At 41.0% G+C, this 19,343-nt stretch overlaps 1 protein-coding gene across 2 annotated transcripts in view; it reads right to left on the bottom strand.

Moving 5' to 3' along the window:
• Positions 1-19,343, bottom strand: part of ddx31 (DEAD (Asp-Glu-Ala-Asp) box polypeptide 31) — a 131,302-nt gene that overhangs the window by 110,948 nt on the left and 1,011 nt on the right. For both annotated transcript variants that reach the window (XM_063073476.1, XM_063073477.1), the window contains exons 2-7: positions 16,138-16,403; positions 11,472-11,550; positions 10,171-10,214; positions 8,260-8,330; positions 5,881-5,945; positions 570-614 (exon numbers count right to left, since the gene is read on the bottom strand). In XM_063073476.1, the coding sequence (XP_062929546.1) occupies positions 570-614; positions 5,881-5,945; positions 8,260-8,330; positions 10,171-10,214; positions 11,472-11,550; positions 16,138-16,403 (570 nt within the window). The remainder of the gene's footprint in view (positions 1-569; positions 615-5,880; positions 5,946-8,259; positions 8,331-10,170; positions 10,215-11,471; positions 11,551-16,137; positions 16,404-19,343) is intronic.

Below are 19,343 nucleotides of genomic sequence, written 5' to 3'. Positions count from 1 at the left end.
GGAGTGGGGGTTGTTCATCTTAGAAAAGAGCAGGTCATAAGGGAATTAATTGAAACATTTAAAATCACGAAGAGTAGACAAAGCAGATAAAGTATTCTCATAAGCTGAGGTGTCAAAACAAAGGGAGACAGAATGAAGGTTTTGGCAAAAGATCTGAAGAAAAAGGTGACATGGGAAAATGCCTATTTTAGTGGTTAGTGTATAGAATTCACCTTCAGGCACAGTAGTGGAGACAAAATCTGTTGGATAACTAGTAGGACTAGGAGGGCAAGACCAGGACAGTGGGACTAATTGGATGGCTCTTACATATAAGAAGCTTGTACTCAAAGGGCTGAATAGTCTTCTACGCTGTAACAATTTTAGGATAGATGCATGAAGCGAAAGAGCGCACGATGCTACAGTTTGGGTGCTTCTCAGGGTAGGATTCAGGCTTTCTGCTAGATGTAGCCACCCTTGCAATACCTCCATTTCAACTGGTAGCACTAAGGCAGACTGAGGTCAACAAACAAACAAAAAAATCACAATCTAATTCAGAGACCCAATAAAACCATTGTAAAAAAAAAACTTACCTCTCTGGTTGGTACAATGACAACTGCATACGGTCCGTGAGAACGCTATGAAATGGAAACAATAGAGAAGGTTTAAGAGTAATTTTGGTAGTCACTGGATAATTCATTCCCCCCACCCCAGAAGTAAAACATTCTTTGATAGCCTGTATGGGAATTCAAAATCTCAATTATTTCACCATAAAGAATACAGTTCATGGCTGGGTAAAGCTACCTACTGAACAAAAAGTTAACTTGTTGCTTTGTTATTATTTTATCCACATTCCTTCACGGTCAGGGAGGGAAAAGAAAACAGTTAAGAGATCCTCAAAATAAAAGGGTATTCATGGAAGGTTTAGCACTAATCTCCAATTAATATTGTGAACCAAAATAAAACGTGACGGAGGTTTAACTGCATCATAATGGATATATGAATAGTAAACCAAATCACTTCATTTTTATACTGTACCTGTTCAGTTTCAGGATCAGAGTATTACTGAACTTCATAATTGCCCCTGAGAAGTCAGTGATGAGCACTACAATCTTACTAGTGAAGAACTTCCAAAGAGCTGCAGGGTAGAGAGTTCTAAGTTTTAGACCTAGACACAGTGAAGGAGAAGCAGCATAATTCCTGGCCAGGACAATGGAGGGGAACCTGCTGGTGATGATGTTCTCATTGATTGCTATCTTTTCTTTCTTTGGTGGTAGAGGTGGTGGGTTTGAGAGGCGCAGCACAGCCTGAGTGAGTAAGTGTAGTGCATTTTGTAACAGCGCACACTGCAGCTCCACTGGTGGAAGCAAATGGATATTTTGGATACTTGACAGAGAGCCAATCATGCAGGCCACTCTGCCTTGAATGGTGACAAGCTTCTTAATAGTTGTTGGTGCTGTGCTGATGCAAACCAGTAGAAAGCAATCCATCACAGGTTTGCGCCTGCCAGATGGTACAAAGCCTTGGGTGTCAGTTGCTGCCAGACCAGTTCTTGTAGTCACAATATATATGTGAATGATTCAGCTGAATTTGCAGTCAACAGGAACCCTCTTGATGATGCGAATTTGCTGATGGTGGTGCCACTAAACGTCAAGTGTAGGTGGTTAGATTCCTGTTGAAGATGTTCATTCCTTGACGGTTTTGTGGAGTAAATGTTACTTGCCACTTAACCCATTTCCAAATGCTGCCCAGATCTTGCCACTTGCAGCTATGAAATGCTTCACTTACCAAAGAGTTGCAATAGAATTGAACATTGTGTATCAACCTGCAGATATTCCTACTACTGACCTGAAGGAAAGCCATTGATGAGGCAGCTGAAGTTGGACAAGCCTAGGATAATATCTGGGTAACTCCTGCAGTGAGGTCATCTGACTACAATGATTGACCTCCCAGAACCACCTTTCTTTGTGCAAGTTACGACTCCAGACATGGCAGTGTTCTCCATTTGATGTGCGTCGTCCTCAGTTTAATCAGGACTCCTTGCTACCACTCTAGGTGCTGCCTCGATGTTAAAGGCAGTCATTATTCACCTCACCCTTGGAACATGGCTCCTTGTTCATGTTTGGACCAAGCTGGTGATGAAGTTTGGAGCCAAGTGGCCATAAGGAAAACCCAAACTAAGGTTCTATGAGTAAGTGCCCATTTATTGCATTTTCAAAGATAGCTTTCATCACTGCTGCTGAATGTACAGACTTTTTGGGTAGTATTGCAGATATTGGGGTTATCTTGTTTTTTGTGGACAGGAGGTACCTGGGCAATATTTTTCACTGTTGAGTAGATAACAGTTTTGGAACTCTACTAGCACAGTTTGACAAGAAGTACAGCTAGCTCTGGAGAGTAGATATTCAGTACTATTACTGCTGTTTGGTCCCATAAAATTTGCTACTTATAGGGCTCTCAGCCATTTCTTGACATCGTATGGAGTAAATTAAATTGGCTAGAGACTACCTTCTGTGAAAGTGATAATTACAGGAAGAAGCCAAAACGGATAATCTGTTTAGTACTTTTGGCTGAACATGATTACCATTCACATGTTCAGGATGGGGAAGGTCTTGGAGCTTCTTTCAACCATTAACACTTCTTCTCTTCTTCTTCGTCTTGTTTTATGGCAGTTGGCACCCAACTTAATGGTGCATTACCGCCACCTTCTGCTCTGGAGCGTGCAATAGACTTGCATTCTAAATCCCTTCATCCAATCACACACCCACACATACCCTAACCTACACTTCGTTCTCCCATCTTTGGCCATCCTAGTACCCTATTCCTGCTTATCCATCATATCCTATAAAAAACCCCTGTACCCCTTAAGAAAGCTAAAAATACCCTAACCTGTGCTCTCTCACCCATGCCCAGCAACCCTTTTAATGTGAATTCCTGCACCCCCAGTTCTCTTAGATTATTTCTCATCATCTCTCTCTGTATCCCATACTTCCTGCAACTCAGAACTACATGTTCTACTGACTCCTCTTCCTTAATGCATTAACGCTTCAGTCATCCACCTTTATTTGCAACTAGATTAATAGGACCTGAAGAACTCCAAACTCATCCATCAATTGTGGGATCACCTAACTGTAATTATTACACGATATTCAGCTCGCAAGTAGTCCTGCACTGCGGTTTCGCTGGCTAGCACTTCATTACTTTGAAGTCTGCTTGGTGATGCATCTAGCACATTCTTCTGCACTCCTCAGTGAACCAAGGCTTATTCTCTATTTCTGTGGTCATGGAAGAGTGAGGGATATGCTGGACCACGTGGGTACAGATTGTGGTATTGAATATTTCTGCGGCTAATGATAGTTCCTGGAGCTAATGTCATATAATCTGATTGAAAGGAGAAGATAGGACTTTGCCTCCACAAGGAGATCTTAGACAGCTCAATCTACCACTGGCAGATACACAAGGGCAAGATCAAGTAGGCTTCTCTCTCATTTTGGTTCCAGTCTGTCAGCAACATCCTTTGGGACTTGGCATGCTCAGTCTGTGATGGTGCTTGGTGATCAACGTTGAAGAGTCCCACCCAGAGTACAGTCTGTATCCTTGCTACTTTAAGTGCTTTTTGGTCTAACGTGGAGGGCAGTTTCATCAGCTGAGGAATGACAGGCGATGATCAGAAGACGATTTTCTGGTCCATAACTTATTTTGTACCATGCAACTTCATTGGGGCTAGAGTCAATGTTGAGGACAACACGGACTACTCCGTCTCACGAGTACACTATTGTCCACCTTTGGTAGATCTATCCTAATGGGACAAGCTGAGTAATGGGATTGCAAACGTGGAATCTGGTGCAATCAGAATCAAGACTTTGCAGAATGTTGCTTGATCATTTTGGGGGACAATTCTCCCACAGTAGACATTAGATGCCAGAGGTTTGTGAGGATTTTGTAAAGTTGACAGGGCTGGGAGCAACTTAATAATGCTGGGATTTGGCAAGCAGGTTGATGCCAGGTATCGATTCAGTTTTTTTTATTTGAACATACTGGTAGTGCTACAACTGAGATAGACACATGGTTTGGATCTAGAGTTACTTTTAAGTAGGGTGAGCTGAAGGACATCTGGAACTAGAGGGGCACTTACAACAATCCAGCAATTTTCATTAAATACTTCATAAAATGCAATGTTCAGTAATATCCAAAGAAGTATTAACACATCAATAATGCTTTATCGTCATTTACTCTATCAGGTCTCTTTACTATATTCATGAGACCAGCTGTAATTCATTGATATTGGACTCTGGGAATATATCAATTTTAATTATATAGAGAATGAAAAATGCATTTTCTTTCAAATGTTTTCTATATATATGGAAAAATATGTAGCTTATTAAAATAAATATTTACATGAGATGAATGTTCTGCAGTGGATGATCTCCCCACTCATAAAAACACACAGCAACAGAAAGATCTACTCTTCAAAACATAATAAGTAAATTTAATTTAATAAGCAATACATTGCTACATGAAATGCAGGAAGGAACAAATAATTATAAACTTCAAAACTGAAGCAGTATAGCTTGGTTAAAGTTTCAAGCTATTTTATTATTTCAACAATTCAGCTTGTCACATCAACTCTCAAACACTTCTGTCAGCTTTTACTGCCTCACACCAGTATAGCAGCTTCATTAAATTACAAGAATGACATATGATATTAAAAAAAAGCTCAAAGTTTGGGCTTTGTGGTTAGAGAATTATAATCTTGGAATTTGAAGCCAGGTTACTGCAGTGTATAGAAAATTTCAATAGCTGGATGGGAGCTTAGTATTTGTTTCATGTTTGCTCTTCTCAAATTCAATTATAATTACAGCAGGATCTGGTTAATCTTTTTCACTTCCGTGCATAGATCCATAGCAATGAGAATATTGTTTTTTTAATGCTAGCAATTGTACTGTATAATCATATAAAGATGTTTTCTTGTCATGGTGTGAATGGGCAAGCTGGACTTAAATGTAGGGCTATAAATAAGAAATGTACTGACAATACCAAAATAAGCAATGACAGAGAGGAAGATGGGTCAGTGCTGCAGGAGATATCAATGAATTGGTTAAGTAGGCACAAATTTAATAAATAGAATTTAAGTCAATTTAATGCATTTGGGAGGTAATCAACCCAAGGGAATTCCCAACAAAAGGAAGGATACCAGGAAGTATAGAGGGATCTTAGAATGCATAACCACAGACTGCTGAAAGTGGCAGGAAAGGTAAATGTCCTGGTTAAGAAAACATACAAGATTATTGCTCAAAGCACAGATCACAAGAGCAAGGTGGTCAGGTTAGAACTGCGCAAGACATTTGCCAGGTCACAGTTTGAGTGTTGCATGCCATTCTGGCTACCTCATTATATAAAAGATGCGATAGCACAAGAAAGCATGGGGATGAAATTTATGTCATCAGACTACAGAATTATAGTTTCGGGGGCAAGCTGATTAGACAATGGTAGGTTTCAATGGAACAAAGGGGATTTGGGGGCAAGTTTGATTTGGGGGTAAATTTAATTGGGGTGTAAAATTATGTGAGACCTTGACAAGTTAAATTGGGCATAGGATTGGAAAGTAGTAGGATTGTAAGAAGCTTAGGAAATATTATTCCATGCAATAGGAAGCGGAACTTGTGACATGAAAGGATAACATATTGCCTGTAACACCAACATCCCAACTAAGAAAAATAAAAGAAATGTTAGCATTATTTTGCCGCCTTCTTTATGTGTTTTACTTCCAGAATGTTATTAGTTACAGACATGATCTGTAAACCAACAAAGACATAGCAGACCTCAGATATAAAAGTGTAGGTACCATATAACATTTAAAGATCACTCAAATATTCAATGATGATTTGTTAAAGGACAACTTACTTGTATTTTAGGTTGAACAGACTGCAAAGACTGGACCAGAGGAACACCATATGCCAATGTTTTACCTGGATACAAACAACAAAATGTGTCTGGGCAAGCAAGCCTTGTTTTGCCATACACTCCCACCCACTAAACCCAACTTCCTCAATCTCACAAAATTAAACTCTTTCCAATTATCATCTACATACTAATTTATGTAACGATTCAACCCAATAATCTTTGCAAAACAAAATATTTCAACACAAAGAAATACACAAGGTTAACTGATATATTTTGTTAGTCTTTCCTGATTTACTAAGACTTCTCAGCAAGAGCTCAGCTTATATAGTTATGCAATGCTCCCCAATTCAGAACAAGCCCCAGAAAGAAAAATATGATTGCCTGTGTATTGAGGTGATAAATGAAGTTTACAAGAAAGTTCAGCAGTGATGCTAGTCTAATATTAAAGTTCTCATTATTGCACAACAATTTAATTAATCATAATTCATATAATTTGGTGCTTCAAACTTTTAAAATTAATCATGAATGAATACAAAGTGGTGTTATAAGTAGCTTGTAATATTGCACAAGTTCCACTTTTAACCTGCTGCTTATTTTTGAAGTATATCCTAGTGACATTTAACATGCTTGCTGCTGACAATACTGCCAATATTTTTGATATTACCAACAAAATTTCAGGGTATTCAATAAAAGGTATGCATATGAAATGGTCTACTTTCACAGGAGATCAGTTGTTGTGAATTAATTGCTAGTTTTGACACAGAAATGATACGTTAGAAATATTGCTTCATAATAATCAATTCAGTGTCATGTCAAAGAAAGACAACCAGTGAGGGAATAAAGTTCAGCTCTTTTTACAGCATCCCTATGACACCCTCAGTCCAAATGAAACACAGTCTTTCATTTCTTTAGCACTTCTGACTTCTTTCCTTATTTCAGTTTATAGCACGCAGCTGTTATTGAAGCTTACTGACATGAAATTTGATGGGGTTATGGATACTGAGGACGGTTGTCAAAGGATACTGCAGAATATATGTCAGCTGAAAATGTGAGCAAAGAAATGGCAGATGAAGGTTTAACTAGAAAATACAAGATGTTGCATTTTGGGAGGTCAAATGTACGTAGTAAATGGCAGAACCATTAGGAGCACTGATGTACAGAGGCATCTTGGGGTGCAAGTTCATAGCTCCCTGAAGGTGGCAACACAAGTAGATAGGATGGGAAAGGCGGCATCATCATCATCATCGTGTCATGTTTTATAATGTGGACGATCATGGTCTTGACCATGATTGTCCTTGGCAAATTTTTCTACAGAAGTGGTTTGCCATCGCCTTCTTCTGGGTAGTGTCTTTACAAGATGGGTGAACCCAGCCATTATCAATACTCTTCAAAGGTTGTCTGTCTCTTGTCAGTGGTTGCATTACCAGGACTTGTGATATGCACCACCTGTTCCTATGGCTTCACGGGATCTTGATCAGGAGTTGGGGCGGGGGGGGGGCGGAAAATCAGGTGCTACACCTTGCTCAAGGGTGACCTGCAGGCTAGTGGAGGGAAGGAAGGCCTTACACCTCCTTTGGTAGAGAAGCATCTCCACTCCGTCACCCACAAAGCCATACAGCCTGAAATCAGGAAGTCACAGAGCAGTAGTATCAAACTTTAGCTACATTTGGAGTACTGTGCTCAGTTCTTGTGACCACATTTTAGGCAGGATGAGAAGGCTTTCAAGTGCATGCAGAAGAGGTTGACCAGGATGTCGTCTGGATTAGAGTGTATTAGCTACAAGGACTATCAAACTTGGACGATTTCCTCTGAAACGTCAGAGATTAAGGTGCAACCTGACAAAAGTACATAAAATTATAACGAGATGTAGATAAAGTAAATAGAGCTTTTTTTGTAGGGTAGAAACGTAAAGTATTTCAGGCATAGCTTTAAAGTGAGGGGAAACTTTCTCTCTTAAATAGAGAATGGTAGGTGTCTTGTGTGTGCTACCGGAGTGTGGGTGAGGGCTGGGGAAGATGATAAAAACATGTACCATGGCAGTATTTGAGGTATTTAGGCAAGCACATGAATGGGCAGGAAATGGAAGCAGATGAGATTAATCAGACATAAAGTAGAATTAGGTCATTTGGCCCATCAACTCTGCTGCACCATTCGACTATTATCCCTCTCAACTCCAGTCCACTACATTCTCACTGCAACATTTCCCAAAGACCTGACCTCTATAGCTGTCTGTGGGAATGAATTTCAGATTCACCATCTTCTGGCTACAGAAATTCCTCCACCAGTAGGCCAAAGATACATTCCTGTGCTATATTGTTCCATCTTCTTTATTCAACTTCTACTGCCCATGTAATGAAACAAAATACATATACTAAGTACCTGAGCCAGTTTGCGACTGTATCAGGGCATCCTCCCCATTAAGCAGTACTGGAATTGCTTGCTTCTGAATGCTTCAAGAATAGAACACATTGATTATGAAGGAAGACTAATATGGAAGTAAACCCAGAACAAATAATCAATTTAAAACCCACAGTCATTGAAGTTAGGCAGAAAATATTGTAAAAACTAAACATCTGAACAAAAATCAGAAAATGTTTAAAACACAGCTTTTAATCCTGACAGACTATCTCTCAGCATTTCTTTTGGTTTTAAATAAGTTCAGAAAACTTTTGCATTTAAGAAGCATCTAAAGTGAACAAAGTGCTTGAAACAGTGAGCAATTAACATTGGATCAAGTTATAGTTGAAATGTTCTCGCCAATACAGATTAACTGATTATGTAAGTTTGTGTCTATATCTACACAGATTTATTAAAAATCATATCTGACATTATTAATGAGACACTGACCATAGAACATAGAATAGTACAGCACAGTACAGGCCCTTCGGCCCACAATGTTGTGCCAACCCTCAAACCCTGCCTCCCATATAAGCCCCCACCTTAGATTCCTCCATATATCTGTCTAGTAGTCTCTTAAACTTCACTAGTGTATCTGCCTCCACCACTGACTCAGGCAGTGCATTCCATGCACCAACCACTCTCTGAGTAAAAAATCTTCCTCTAATATCCCCCTTGAACTTCCCACCCCTTACCTTAAAGCCATGTCCTCTTGTATTGAGCAGTGGTGCCCTGGGGAAGAGGCACTGGCTACCCACTCTATCTATTCCTCTTATTATCTTGTATACCTCTATCATGTCTCCTCTCATCCTCCTTCTCTCCAAAGAGTAAAGCCCTAGCTCCCTTAATCTCTAATCATAATGCATACTTTCTAAACCAGGCAGCATCCTGGTAAATCTCCTCTGTACCCTTTCCAATGCTTCCACATCCTTCCTATAGTGAGATGACCAGAACTGGACACAGTACTCCAAGTGTGGCCTAACCAGAGTTTTATAGAGCTACATCATTACATCGCGACTCTTAAACTCTATCCCTCAACTTATGAAAGCTAACACCCCATAAGCTTTCTTAACTACCCTATCCACCTGTGAGGCAACTTTCAGGGATCTGTGGACATGTACCCCGAGATCCCTCTGCTCCTCCACACTACCAAGTATCCTGCCATTTACTTTGTACTCTGCCTTGGAGTTTGTCCTTCCAAAGTGTACCACCTCACACTTCTCCGGGTTGAACTCCATCTGCCACATCTCAGCCCACTTCTGCATCCTATCAATGTCTCTCTGCAATCTTTGACAATCCTCTACACTATCTACAACACCACCAACCTTTGTGTCGTCTGAAAACTTGCCAACCCACTCTTCTACCCCCACATCCAGGTCGTTAATAAAAATCACGAAAAGTAGAGGTCCCAGAACAGATCCTTGTGGGACACCACTAGTCACAACCCTCCAATCTGAATGTACTCCCTCCACCACCACCCTCTGCCTTCTGCAGGCAAGCCAATTCTGAATCCACCTGGCCAAACTTCCCTGGATCCCATGCCTTCTAACTTACTGAATAAGCCTACTGTGTGGAACCTTGTTAAATGCCTTACTAAAATCCATATAGATCACATCCACTGCACCACTCTCATCTACATGCCTGGTCACCTCCTCAAAGAACTCTATTAGGCTTCCAAAGTCAATAATAAAAACAGAAAGCGCTGGAGGCGTCCGCTATGGCAGGAACAGTCAACTTTCCAGCTTGAGAACTTTTTAAAAAGACTGCCTCTAGTAAAAAAAAACAAAACAACCCATAGATGATACTGAATTAACCCATTTGTTTGCCAACTGAAGGGATCAAGCATGGTTAAAAACAGAAAGAGTTGGAGTTATGGAGAAATCTGCTGCTTACCTGGTCATGTTAGAAACTTTCAGGACATCACTGAGTGTGGAGACCTGAATAGTAAAGTAGAAAATGTGTCCTTGACCAAAGGGGAAGATGATTTCACTCCCCCCACCCCCACAGAGTACTGGAACTCTGAAAACTTACTCATTAATGAACTGCTCTGATGGAAGACCAGTTTTAAAGAGAAGTTCTCAAGTGTGCAATATTACCATGCCAGATGCTTACTTTCAGTTTGAACAAAATTGAAGCTTAAATTTTTAGTGTGAACTGATGAAAAAGCTCTTCTAAAAGTCCACCTGCAAATTAGTTTTATTTTCTCCCAATAAGTGACAACTATTGTGAGAACAGAGGTCTAGATAGAGTGGTCATGCAAAGGATGGCTTTAATTGTGGGAGAGTCCAGCACCGGAGGGCACAGCCTCAGAATACAAGGATATCCCTTTAGAACAGAGATGAGGAGGAATTATTTTAGCTAGAAAAGTGGTGAATCTGTGGAGTTCATGGTCACAGACTGTGGAGGCGAAGTCATTGGATATATTTAAAGCAGAGACTGACAGGTTCTTGATTAGTCAGGGTGTCAAAGGTTTTGGGGAGAAGGTAGGAGAATGAGGTTAGGATGAAAAAATAGTCAGCCATGATTGAATGGCACAGCAGACTCAATGGACCAAACAGCCTAACTCTGCTCCTTTGCCTTTGGCCTATAAGATAAATACTTATAGTGACAATAAGTGTCCATCATGCAGAATACATTTCTGTTCATTTTGTTTTAAGAATCTCACCATGTGCTTTTCAAAATAATTATAGATGTACTTGCATGATGCACAGGTGTTTTACATGACACTGGTGACTTGGAGAAAGAGGCTGGAAGGACAATAGTGGATGAAAATGGGATAAAACAAAAATGTTCCAAATAATGTAAAAGAACATTTATTGAAGAAATAATTAATTTATCACTGTTTTGATTTAGCTATGCTTCGCAATCACAAGTTTTGCATTTCTATTGGTAAAGAAAATACCTAGTTTTGATAAAAAGTAATAAATGAAAAGAACACTCCCAAACTGAACAAAACTATAAAACTGAAAAAAAATCAAATCCGGGCGTAGGATGAGACTGATATCAAAATTATATTTGATTCCTCTTCATTGGAATTGTGAACTGTAACCTCTAAATCTGCACTGCAGTTGCTCGCATAGATCCAGTGCCAATTGATTAATTTCCCAAGCAGATAACAAATAGTTTAATTTTGGTCCCTTGATACACTAATGATGACAGATAAATAAAAAAAGCAGGAGAATCCTCTTACTGACCAGATGTGGGTGCAGCTCAACAAGTTCCTTGAAATGGCTTGTCGTAAAAATAGATTCTTTCAATGTTTTAACCGTCTGCCTTAAAATATAAACAAGGAGAAAAATCAGAAAACTTATAAAATATGATATCCACACAATGGTCTTCAAAGGCAAATGACTGCCAATCATAAACACAAGAGATTCTGCAGATAGATGATGGAAATCTACTGTAACACATACAAAATGCTGGAGGAACTCAGCGAGTCAGGCTGCATCTATGAAAAGAATAAACAGTCATTGTTTTGGGCTGAGACCTTTCATCAGGACTGTTTATTCCTTTCTCTGATTGACAATGTTGGTTTTAAACCATCCAATTTAGTTTATTTTCTAAATTTTCTGTTTTGTATCAGAACTGGCCAATTCTGCCAGAAGTTTTCTATCTATAATATTAACTCCTTCTTTTCTCTTCCCGCAGATGCAGCAAGATATACTGGGCACTTGCAGCTCTGTATATCTAATTTCAGCGACGGTTCTAACCTGCATGTCATAGCTTTAACGTATTGATTTGTGCTCATTCCCACACTCTCTATGCCCTCATGAATTTCACCAAACAGCTCACTTGGGCAGCCTTGGCTTCAGCCCATCCCAAATATTGTCTCCGCATTCTACATACTTTACCTACCCTCCGCGCAACTTAAAACTAATTGTTTTTCCCCTCACTGAGCCTCAAAGTCAAAATCAAAATAAAGTTTATCAATCTATGTTTATGTTACCATATAATACCATAAAATTAATTTTCTTGCAGGCATTTTCAGGAATATAAAAAAAGGGTAGAATTTACAAAAAACAATAATGATGGATATGCATTAGCCAAATTATACAAGTAAAAAATACAGTATTTAAAACATGAGATGTAAAGAGACCTGGAAAGTGTGTCTGTAGGTTGTAGAATCAGATCAGTGCTGTGGGGAGTTAAGTTATCCATGCTGGTTCAGGAATCTGATGGTTGTAGGGTAATAATGTTCCTGTACCTGGACGTGTGGGACTTAAGGCTTCTTTACTTCCTGCTTGATATCAGTAGTAAGAATAGAGCACAAACAAAATGGGAGTCTTTGATGATGGATGCTGCATTCTTGTGATAGCTCACCCTGTAAATATGCCCCACGGTGGGGCGGGCTTTGCCAGTGGCGGACTGGACTGTATCCACCACCTTCTGTTGATTTTTCCATACCTGGGCATTCGTGTTGTCATACCTGTCTGTGTTACCAGTTGGGATACTATTCTGATGACGGCTCTTCGATCATGAACTTGGCCTCCTTGCATAGATGCAGTCTGACCTGTTGAATGCTTCCAACATATTCTGCTTTTATTTTAGATTGGCAGACCTCAGAACATTTGTGTTGAAATTGTTTTCACAAGGACAGCTAAATGAAACAGTGTTCCTCCTGACCCAAGGTGCAAAACACAATCCATACAGTCACACACCACACATAGTTACTATGCAGCACACACAGCCACAAAATAATTTTAGCACAAATCCGAGTGGCAGGGCCTGAAGATTGATGGTGCATGTGATGTTGTTCTGGAGCCATGTTTCCGCAAGAGCAAGTACGCAGCAGTTCCTTATCTCGCACTGGTTCAGCAGATGAAGGCAAATCAGCTTGTCTCGCGCTGGGTCAACTGGAAGCAATCCAGCTTGTCTTCCAAAGAGCAAACCCTGGATACTAACACCGATTGCAGAGGTCAGCCCCCAACCCGCACAGATTCTAGTGTGCCCATCCTGTCTCTGTTTTCTCCCACATCGCCTCTGTCACCTCCTCCAGCTAGTGGCTGTAGCAGGCGATGTCGTGACATGAGGGCTGGTCTGTGCAGTAACCAAGGCCATGCAGCTCCCCCACCATCAGTCTCACCGATGCAACGGGCTTGCAGTGTTTTATATTACCAACATCCAACAGGGTCTTGCAGGCAGAGGAAGATTGTTTAAGACACACATTTGCACCATTTGTTGGACCCAGAGAGGCCACTGCAACCAAGCTTACCACAACTTACCAGAAGTAAAACTCATGCCTTTGTTAAGCATGTCTTCTTTCTATTTTGCCTCATGAGAATTGCAGTATGTTTCTGCTTCAGATTCTTCTTCCCTAAATTGCACATTTCCATTGTATTCACCCTCATGTCATTTCAGACAGGCAATGCTCATTGGACTTTAATACATTATAGAAATGGAAGAAAAACATGCTAAATTTATCCGTCCTTTTCTTGTTCATCTTTGCATCTACAGTACTGTGCAAATGGCTTTGACACATATTGATAGCTTGGGTGCACAAGACTTTGCACAGCGCTGTACTAATTTTATATAAAATGTACTGTACTGCGGCCACAAAAAAAAAATTCATGACACGTGGGGAATGATAAACTGATTCTGATATGGGCCTCTATTGTGGACTGAGAGTGGGAAGGGGACAAGGTGGGAATCATGGTTGGGTAAAGGAGAAGGGAGAGAGAAGGGAGACATTCTGTAATGATCAATAAACCAATTGTTTGGAATCTAATGACCCTACATGGTGTCTCAGGCATGGGTGTGTCTGCCCCTGCACCACCCCCCACCCAACCCCCGGCACTCCTTGTCCGCCACTTGTCTCACAACTATCCCGCAGTGCTCCTACCTTGCCATTCCCAACATCCTTTGCTCCCACCGATTTACAAAATTGCTCTCTGCTCCATGTTGACAAATATAGTACTGTTCAAAAATCTTAGGCAGCCTAGATGCTTGTGTGAGAATGCTGCTCTTGGACTGCAGTTCAACACTCAACACCATAATTTCCTCCAGGCTTGGAAAAAGCTCAGAGACCTCGGCCTTCACCCCGCCTTGTGCAGCTGGATCCTGGACTTCCTGTCAGATCACCGGCAGGTGGTAAGAGTGGGCTCCCTCACCTCTGCCCCTCGACACAGGTGCCCCTCAGGGCTGTGTTCTAAGCCCCTTCCTTTACTCTCTGTATACCCGTGACCATGTCGCCACCCACAGCTCCAATCTGTTAACTAAATTTACTGACGATACTATACTAATTGGCTGATCTCAAATAATAATCAGGCAGCCTACAAAGAAGAAGTCATCACCCTGACATAGTGGTGTCAAGAAAACAACCTCTCCCTCAATGTCGCAAAGACAAAGGAGCTGTTGTGGACTACATTAGGAATGGAGACAGGCTAACCCCTACTGACTTCAATGGATCTGGGATTGAGAAGGTGAACTCGGCATAAACATCACCAAGGATCTCACGTAGTCTGTACTTACCGGTTGTATGGTGAAAAAAGCACAACAGTGCCTCAGATGATTGTAGAAGTTTGGTAAGGGCCCCCAGATCCTGAGAACTTTCTACAGAGGCACAATTGAGAGCATCCTGACTGGCTGCATCACTGCCTGGTATGGAAACTATTTCCCTCAATCGCAGGACTCTGCAGAGAGTGGTGTGGACAGCCCAGCACATCTATAGATGTGAACTTCCCACTATACAAGACATTTACAAAGACAGGTGTGTAAAAGGGGCCTGAAGGCTCATTGGGGACCCCAGTCACCCAACCACAAACCGTTCCAGCTGCCACCATCAGGGAAACAGTACCGCAGCATAAAAGTCAGAACCAACAGGCTCTGGAACATCAGGCCATCAGACTGATTAATTCATGCTAATTCAATTGTATTTCTATGTTATATTGACTGTCCTGTTGTTCATACTATTTATTATAAATTACTATAAATTGCACATTTAGATGGAGACTTAACATAAGGATTTTTACTCATCCTGTATATGAAGGATGTAAGTCAATTCAATTCAATATACATGACGGGTTGTTGACTTTTCGGCCATTGGGGAATCATAATCAAACAGGACCCTGTTCTCTCCTATTTCTGTTCCCTCTGGCTAGCTCCGTGTTCTTTCCAGGAAAAACTTATTTGCTGATCGGATAACATTACTACTAAAAATCCAGGGCAGGCCTTGTAACTTGTAATGCTGAGGCCTTATGTCAGACCATATTTAGAGTATTGTGAGCAGTTCTGGGCCCTGTATCTAAGAAAGGATACGCTACAATTGGAAAGGATCACGAGGTGGCTTCCAAGAATTATGCCAGGAATGAAAGAATTAATGTACGAGGAGTGTTTGATTGCTCTGGGCCTGTACTCACTGGAGGTTAGAAGAATGAGAAGGGATCTCATTGAAACTTACCAAACATTGAAAGGCCTAGGTATGGTGGATGTGGAGTGGACATTCCCAACAATGGGAGGGTCTAGGACCTGAGGACAGAACCTCAGAATACAAGAGTGTCTCTTAAGAACATAGATGAGGAGGAATTTCTTTAGCTCAAGGGTGGCAATCCGTGGAATTTATTGCTACTGATGGCTGCGAAGGCCAAGACTATGGGTATATTTAAAGCAGAGCTTAAGAGGTTCTTGATTAGCAAGGGTGTCAAAGGTTATGGGGTGAAGGCAAGAGAAAGGGTTGATAGGGATAATAAATCAGCCATGGTTGAATGGCAGAGCAGACTTGACAGGCCGAATGGCCTAATTCTGCCTCTATGTATGGCCTAAACTAAAATGTTCAAGAATTGTTGTGTGAATGTGTCCCAATGAAAGAAAAAGCACAGTTGGAGATTTTGTAAAGAAATTTACTGTTTTAAACTCAGCTCTTACTTGTGAATCTCTGGGATCGTGGGGTTGTTTCTAAATAAAGAGGAGGTTTTGATAGGATCTGTCATCTTTTGCTCTCCTCTGTCCCCCGGCTCTTCCACAATTTTTCTTTTCTTTGGAGCCAAGTTAGGCACCTGCTCACATTGAGGTCGCTTCTTGGCATTTCTGTGTGTTTTGCTCACTGTAGAAGATGACTGTGTTGTTGGTTTCACAGGAGGGACACTTTTCGAGCTTTCCTGTAATTGATGTTTTCCTCTGCCGGGCTGCACCTGTGTATAAAGTCAGTGGAGAAAACATCACACTTAGGAACAAAGTAACACAATAGGAAATGAAAGACTTTGTATTATTGTCACACCATCAGCATTCCTTCCTGCACCCCTGTCAGCACAGATAAACAGATATTATTTTTTTATTGATGTATTATTTTAATTAACAGCATAACTACAAGTTAAACATTTAGGGCTGCACAATTATCTTTGGATAGATTTGGTGTTGCTTCCAACAGCATGCCCTCACAGCACCTCGATCAGTCCCCTGGATTGATAACAATAGATAGACTGGGCCATCAAGTCAGTGGTGGTGGAGTAGAATTTACAGTTTAGTATTCCCCCGTTAGTTCTGTTCAAATTCTATTCCATATAGTGTGGTGTAGGTTCCTCCAAAGCAATGTCCTGTCCACTGACGACTTAGATCACAGAAATCATCCTTCAACTCAAGTGAATGTACAGTATGTCCCAAATCTCACGTATGTCCCATCTTCTTAGTGTCATGTGCTTGCACTCATTGGTCTAGACCAGGGGTTCCCAACCATTTTTTTATACCACAGACCCCTAGTATTAACCGAGGAGTCCATGAATCCCAAGTTGGGAACACTTGATCAAAGTGAACTTTTCCCATTTCTTTCCATGCAATTTCCCAATCTCAGCACTTCCAACATGACCCAGTGGTTCCACCTTGACCTGTCTGACCATAACTTCAGAATCTCATTTCCAGCATGCTTGGCTAATGACAGCTCATTCCACCTTCTCCATAAGGGTTTCATATTATATGAAACAAACTTGTTCTCACTCTTTGTCAGGTACGAAATGCCAACTGTTCCTGTTCCCATAGACACTACCTGACCTGCTGAGTGTCACCAGTATTTTCATTTTTGTTTCGGGTTCCCAGCATCTACAGGTTTTTGACTTTCCCCTTTCACTTGTTTAAGGAGTTAAGTAACTGGCCTCACTTAACAATAAATTGGTTTGTGTCCCAGATGAATGCAAACGTGAGTGATAAACCCAACAGATTCTTAATTCAGAAATTTTGGTTGTCTTATCTAAAAAAACATGTGCTTGCATTGGAGAGGGTTCGGGGAGGTACATAAGAATAATCCTGGGAATGATAGGGTTAACATACTGTACAAGGAGCCTTTGATGGCTCTAGGCCTATATTCACTCAAATTTAGAAGAATGAGAGGGGATCTTATTGAAACCTGTAAATATTGAAAGTTCTAGATAGAGTGGATATGACTAGAGGACACAACCACAGAATAGAAGGACGACCCTTTAGGACAGAGATGAGAAAGGTATTTCTTCATACACAGTCACTGGAGACAATTAAAGTTGAGGTTGATATGTTCTTGATTTGCAAGGATGACAAGGGCCATGGGGAGAAGGCAAGAGAATGAGGTTGAGAGAGAAAATAAATCAGCCGTGATACAATGGCAGGACAGATTTAATGGGACGAATGGCCCAATTCTGCTCCTATGTCTTATGGTCTGAAATGCAAGCAACTGCAGATGCTGCAATCCGGAACAAAATACAAACGCTAGAAGAACTCAGCAGGTTGGACGTTATCTGCAGAAGGAAATAGATAGTTGACACTTCAGGAGATCATCCATTGGGATTGTAAGAGTAGAGTGGAGATATCCACTGTTGGTCCACCTTTCCATACCTCATCTCCCCTATTTGGTTCTATGCTGTACCTTCCCATTAAATTTCTTGGCCTGCAGCCCTTCGTTGCCTCCACCTATCCCCTCCCAGGCTCCGTGCCTACTTCCATCCTTCCCTCCCCCACTTGACACCATCTGTCAGTCGTCTCTTCTCACCTATATCAATCCATTGTGTGCCAGTCCTTACCCCATTCCTCTCCCTCACCTCTTCATACTAACCATATCCCCTCAACCCTTTCAGTCCAGCTGAAGGGTCCCAACTCGAAACACTGACCCTCCATTACCTTCCCCAGATGCTCTCCTGACCTGTTGAGTTCCTCTAGCAAATAGCCTCTCTTCCACTCATCTGAGATAATTACCAGCAGCGTGATGTACACAGAGCCCTTAGCATTGTTGATGCTCTCTCCCATCAGTCCCACAATCTCTTTCATCGGACAAGAGCTACCAGAGCACCAGGACAAGGACTGTTAGGATGGGGAAACAACTTCTTCTTGCAAGCAGTGAGATGACTGAACTCCCTGCCACCACACAGGTCTCATCACGTATGAAGTGCTGGTAGCATTATCCTGTTTACTTTTTAAACTTGCAAAATAAATGCACCTTATGCTAAATGTCAATCTTCTGGAATATACTTTATTATTTGTCAAGGTATTTGTGGTAATTTTATTTGATATGCCGTGTGTGAGTTACATGTACTGTGTTTTGCACCTTGGTCCAGAGGAACGTTGTTTCATTTGGCTGCATACATGTAAATGGTTGAATGACAATAAACAAACTTGAACTCACTTCCATTCTCTTAATTCACTTTGTTTCTAAGGTGTTGCACAAAACAATAGTTAAATAAATTTTCCTGTTAAGCTTCATGGGAATCAGGTCCCACAGTGTTTAAAGAGAGCGCAGGTCTTCACAATGTTCTCACATGAAATTTTGTCTGTAATTTGTACACTCACCAATGCATTATACCTTTGGTCCTAGCACTAGACACACAATTCCTTCACCTTCTTGGGTATCACCACAGTTCTCTGTTCAGATTTCTCTCCTGAGAGACAACCAGAATATTCTTTGTGCTCAGAAATGTCTTCAATGGTTCCACATGAAGTTTCTCTTACCTTTCAAACCCCATGACCTAGAGAAGACCTCCATGAGCTACCATTGTCACTGCTCTAGATCAGACACCTCATTCTCTCTATTCTTCACACCAGATCACCGTCTTGCAACACATTCAAGCGTCAATATCCCACTCTCAAGTGTCAATATACTGTCACAAATTATCGGC

This window comes from Mobula hypostoma, chromosome 21 (genome assembly GCF_963921235.1).
Source record: "Mobula hypostoma chromosome 21, sMobHyp1.1, whole genome shotgun sequence".
Classification (NCBI taxonomy): domain Eukaryota; kingdom Metazoa; phylum Chordata; class Chondrichthyes; order Myliobatiformes; family Myliobatidae; genus Mobula; species Mobula hypostoma.
This window is presented reverse-complemented; position numbering and strand designations above follow the sequence as displayed.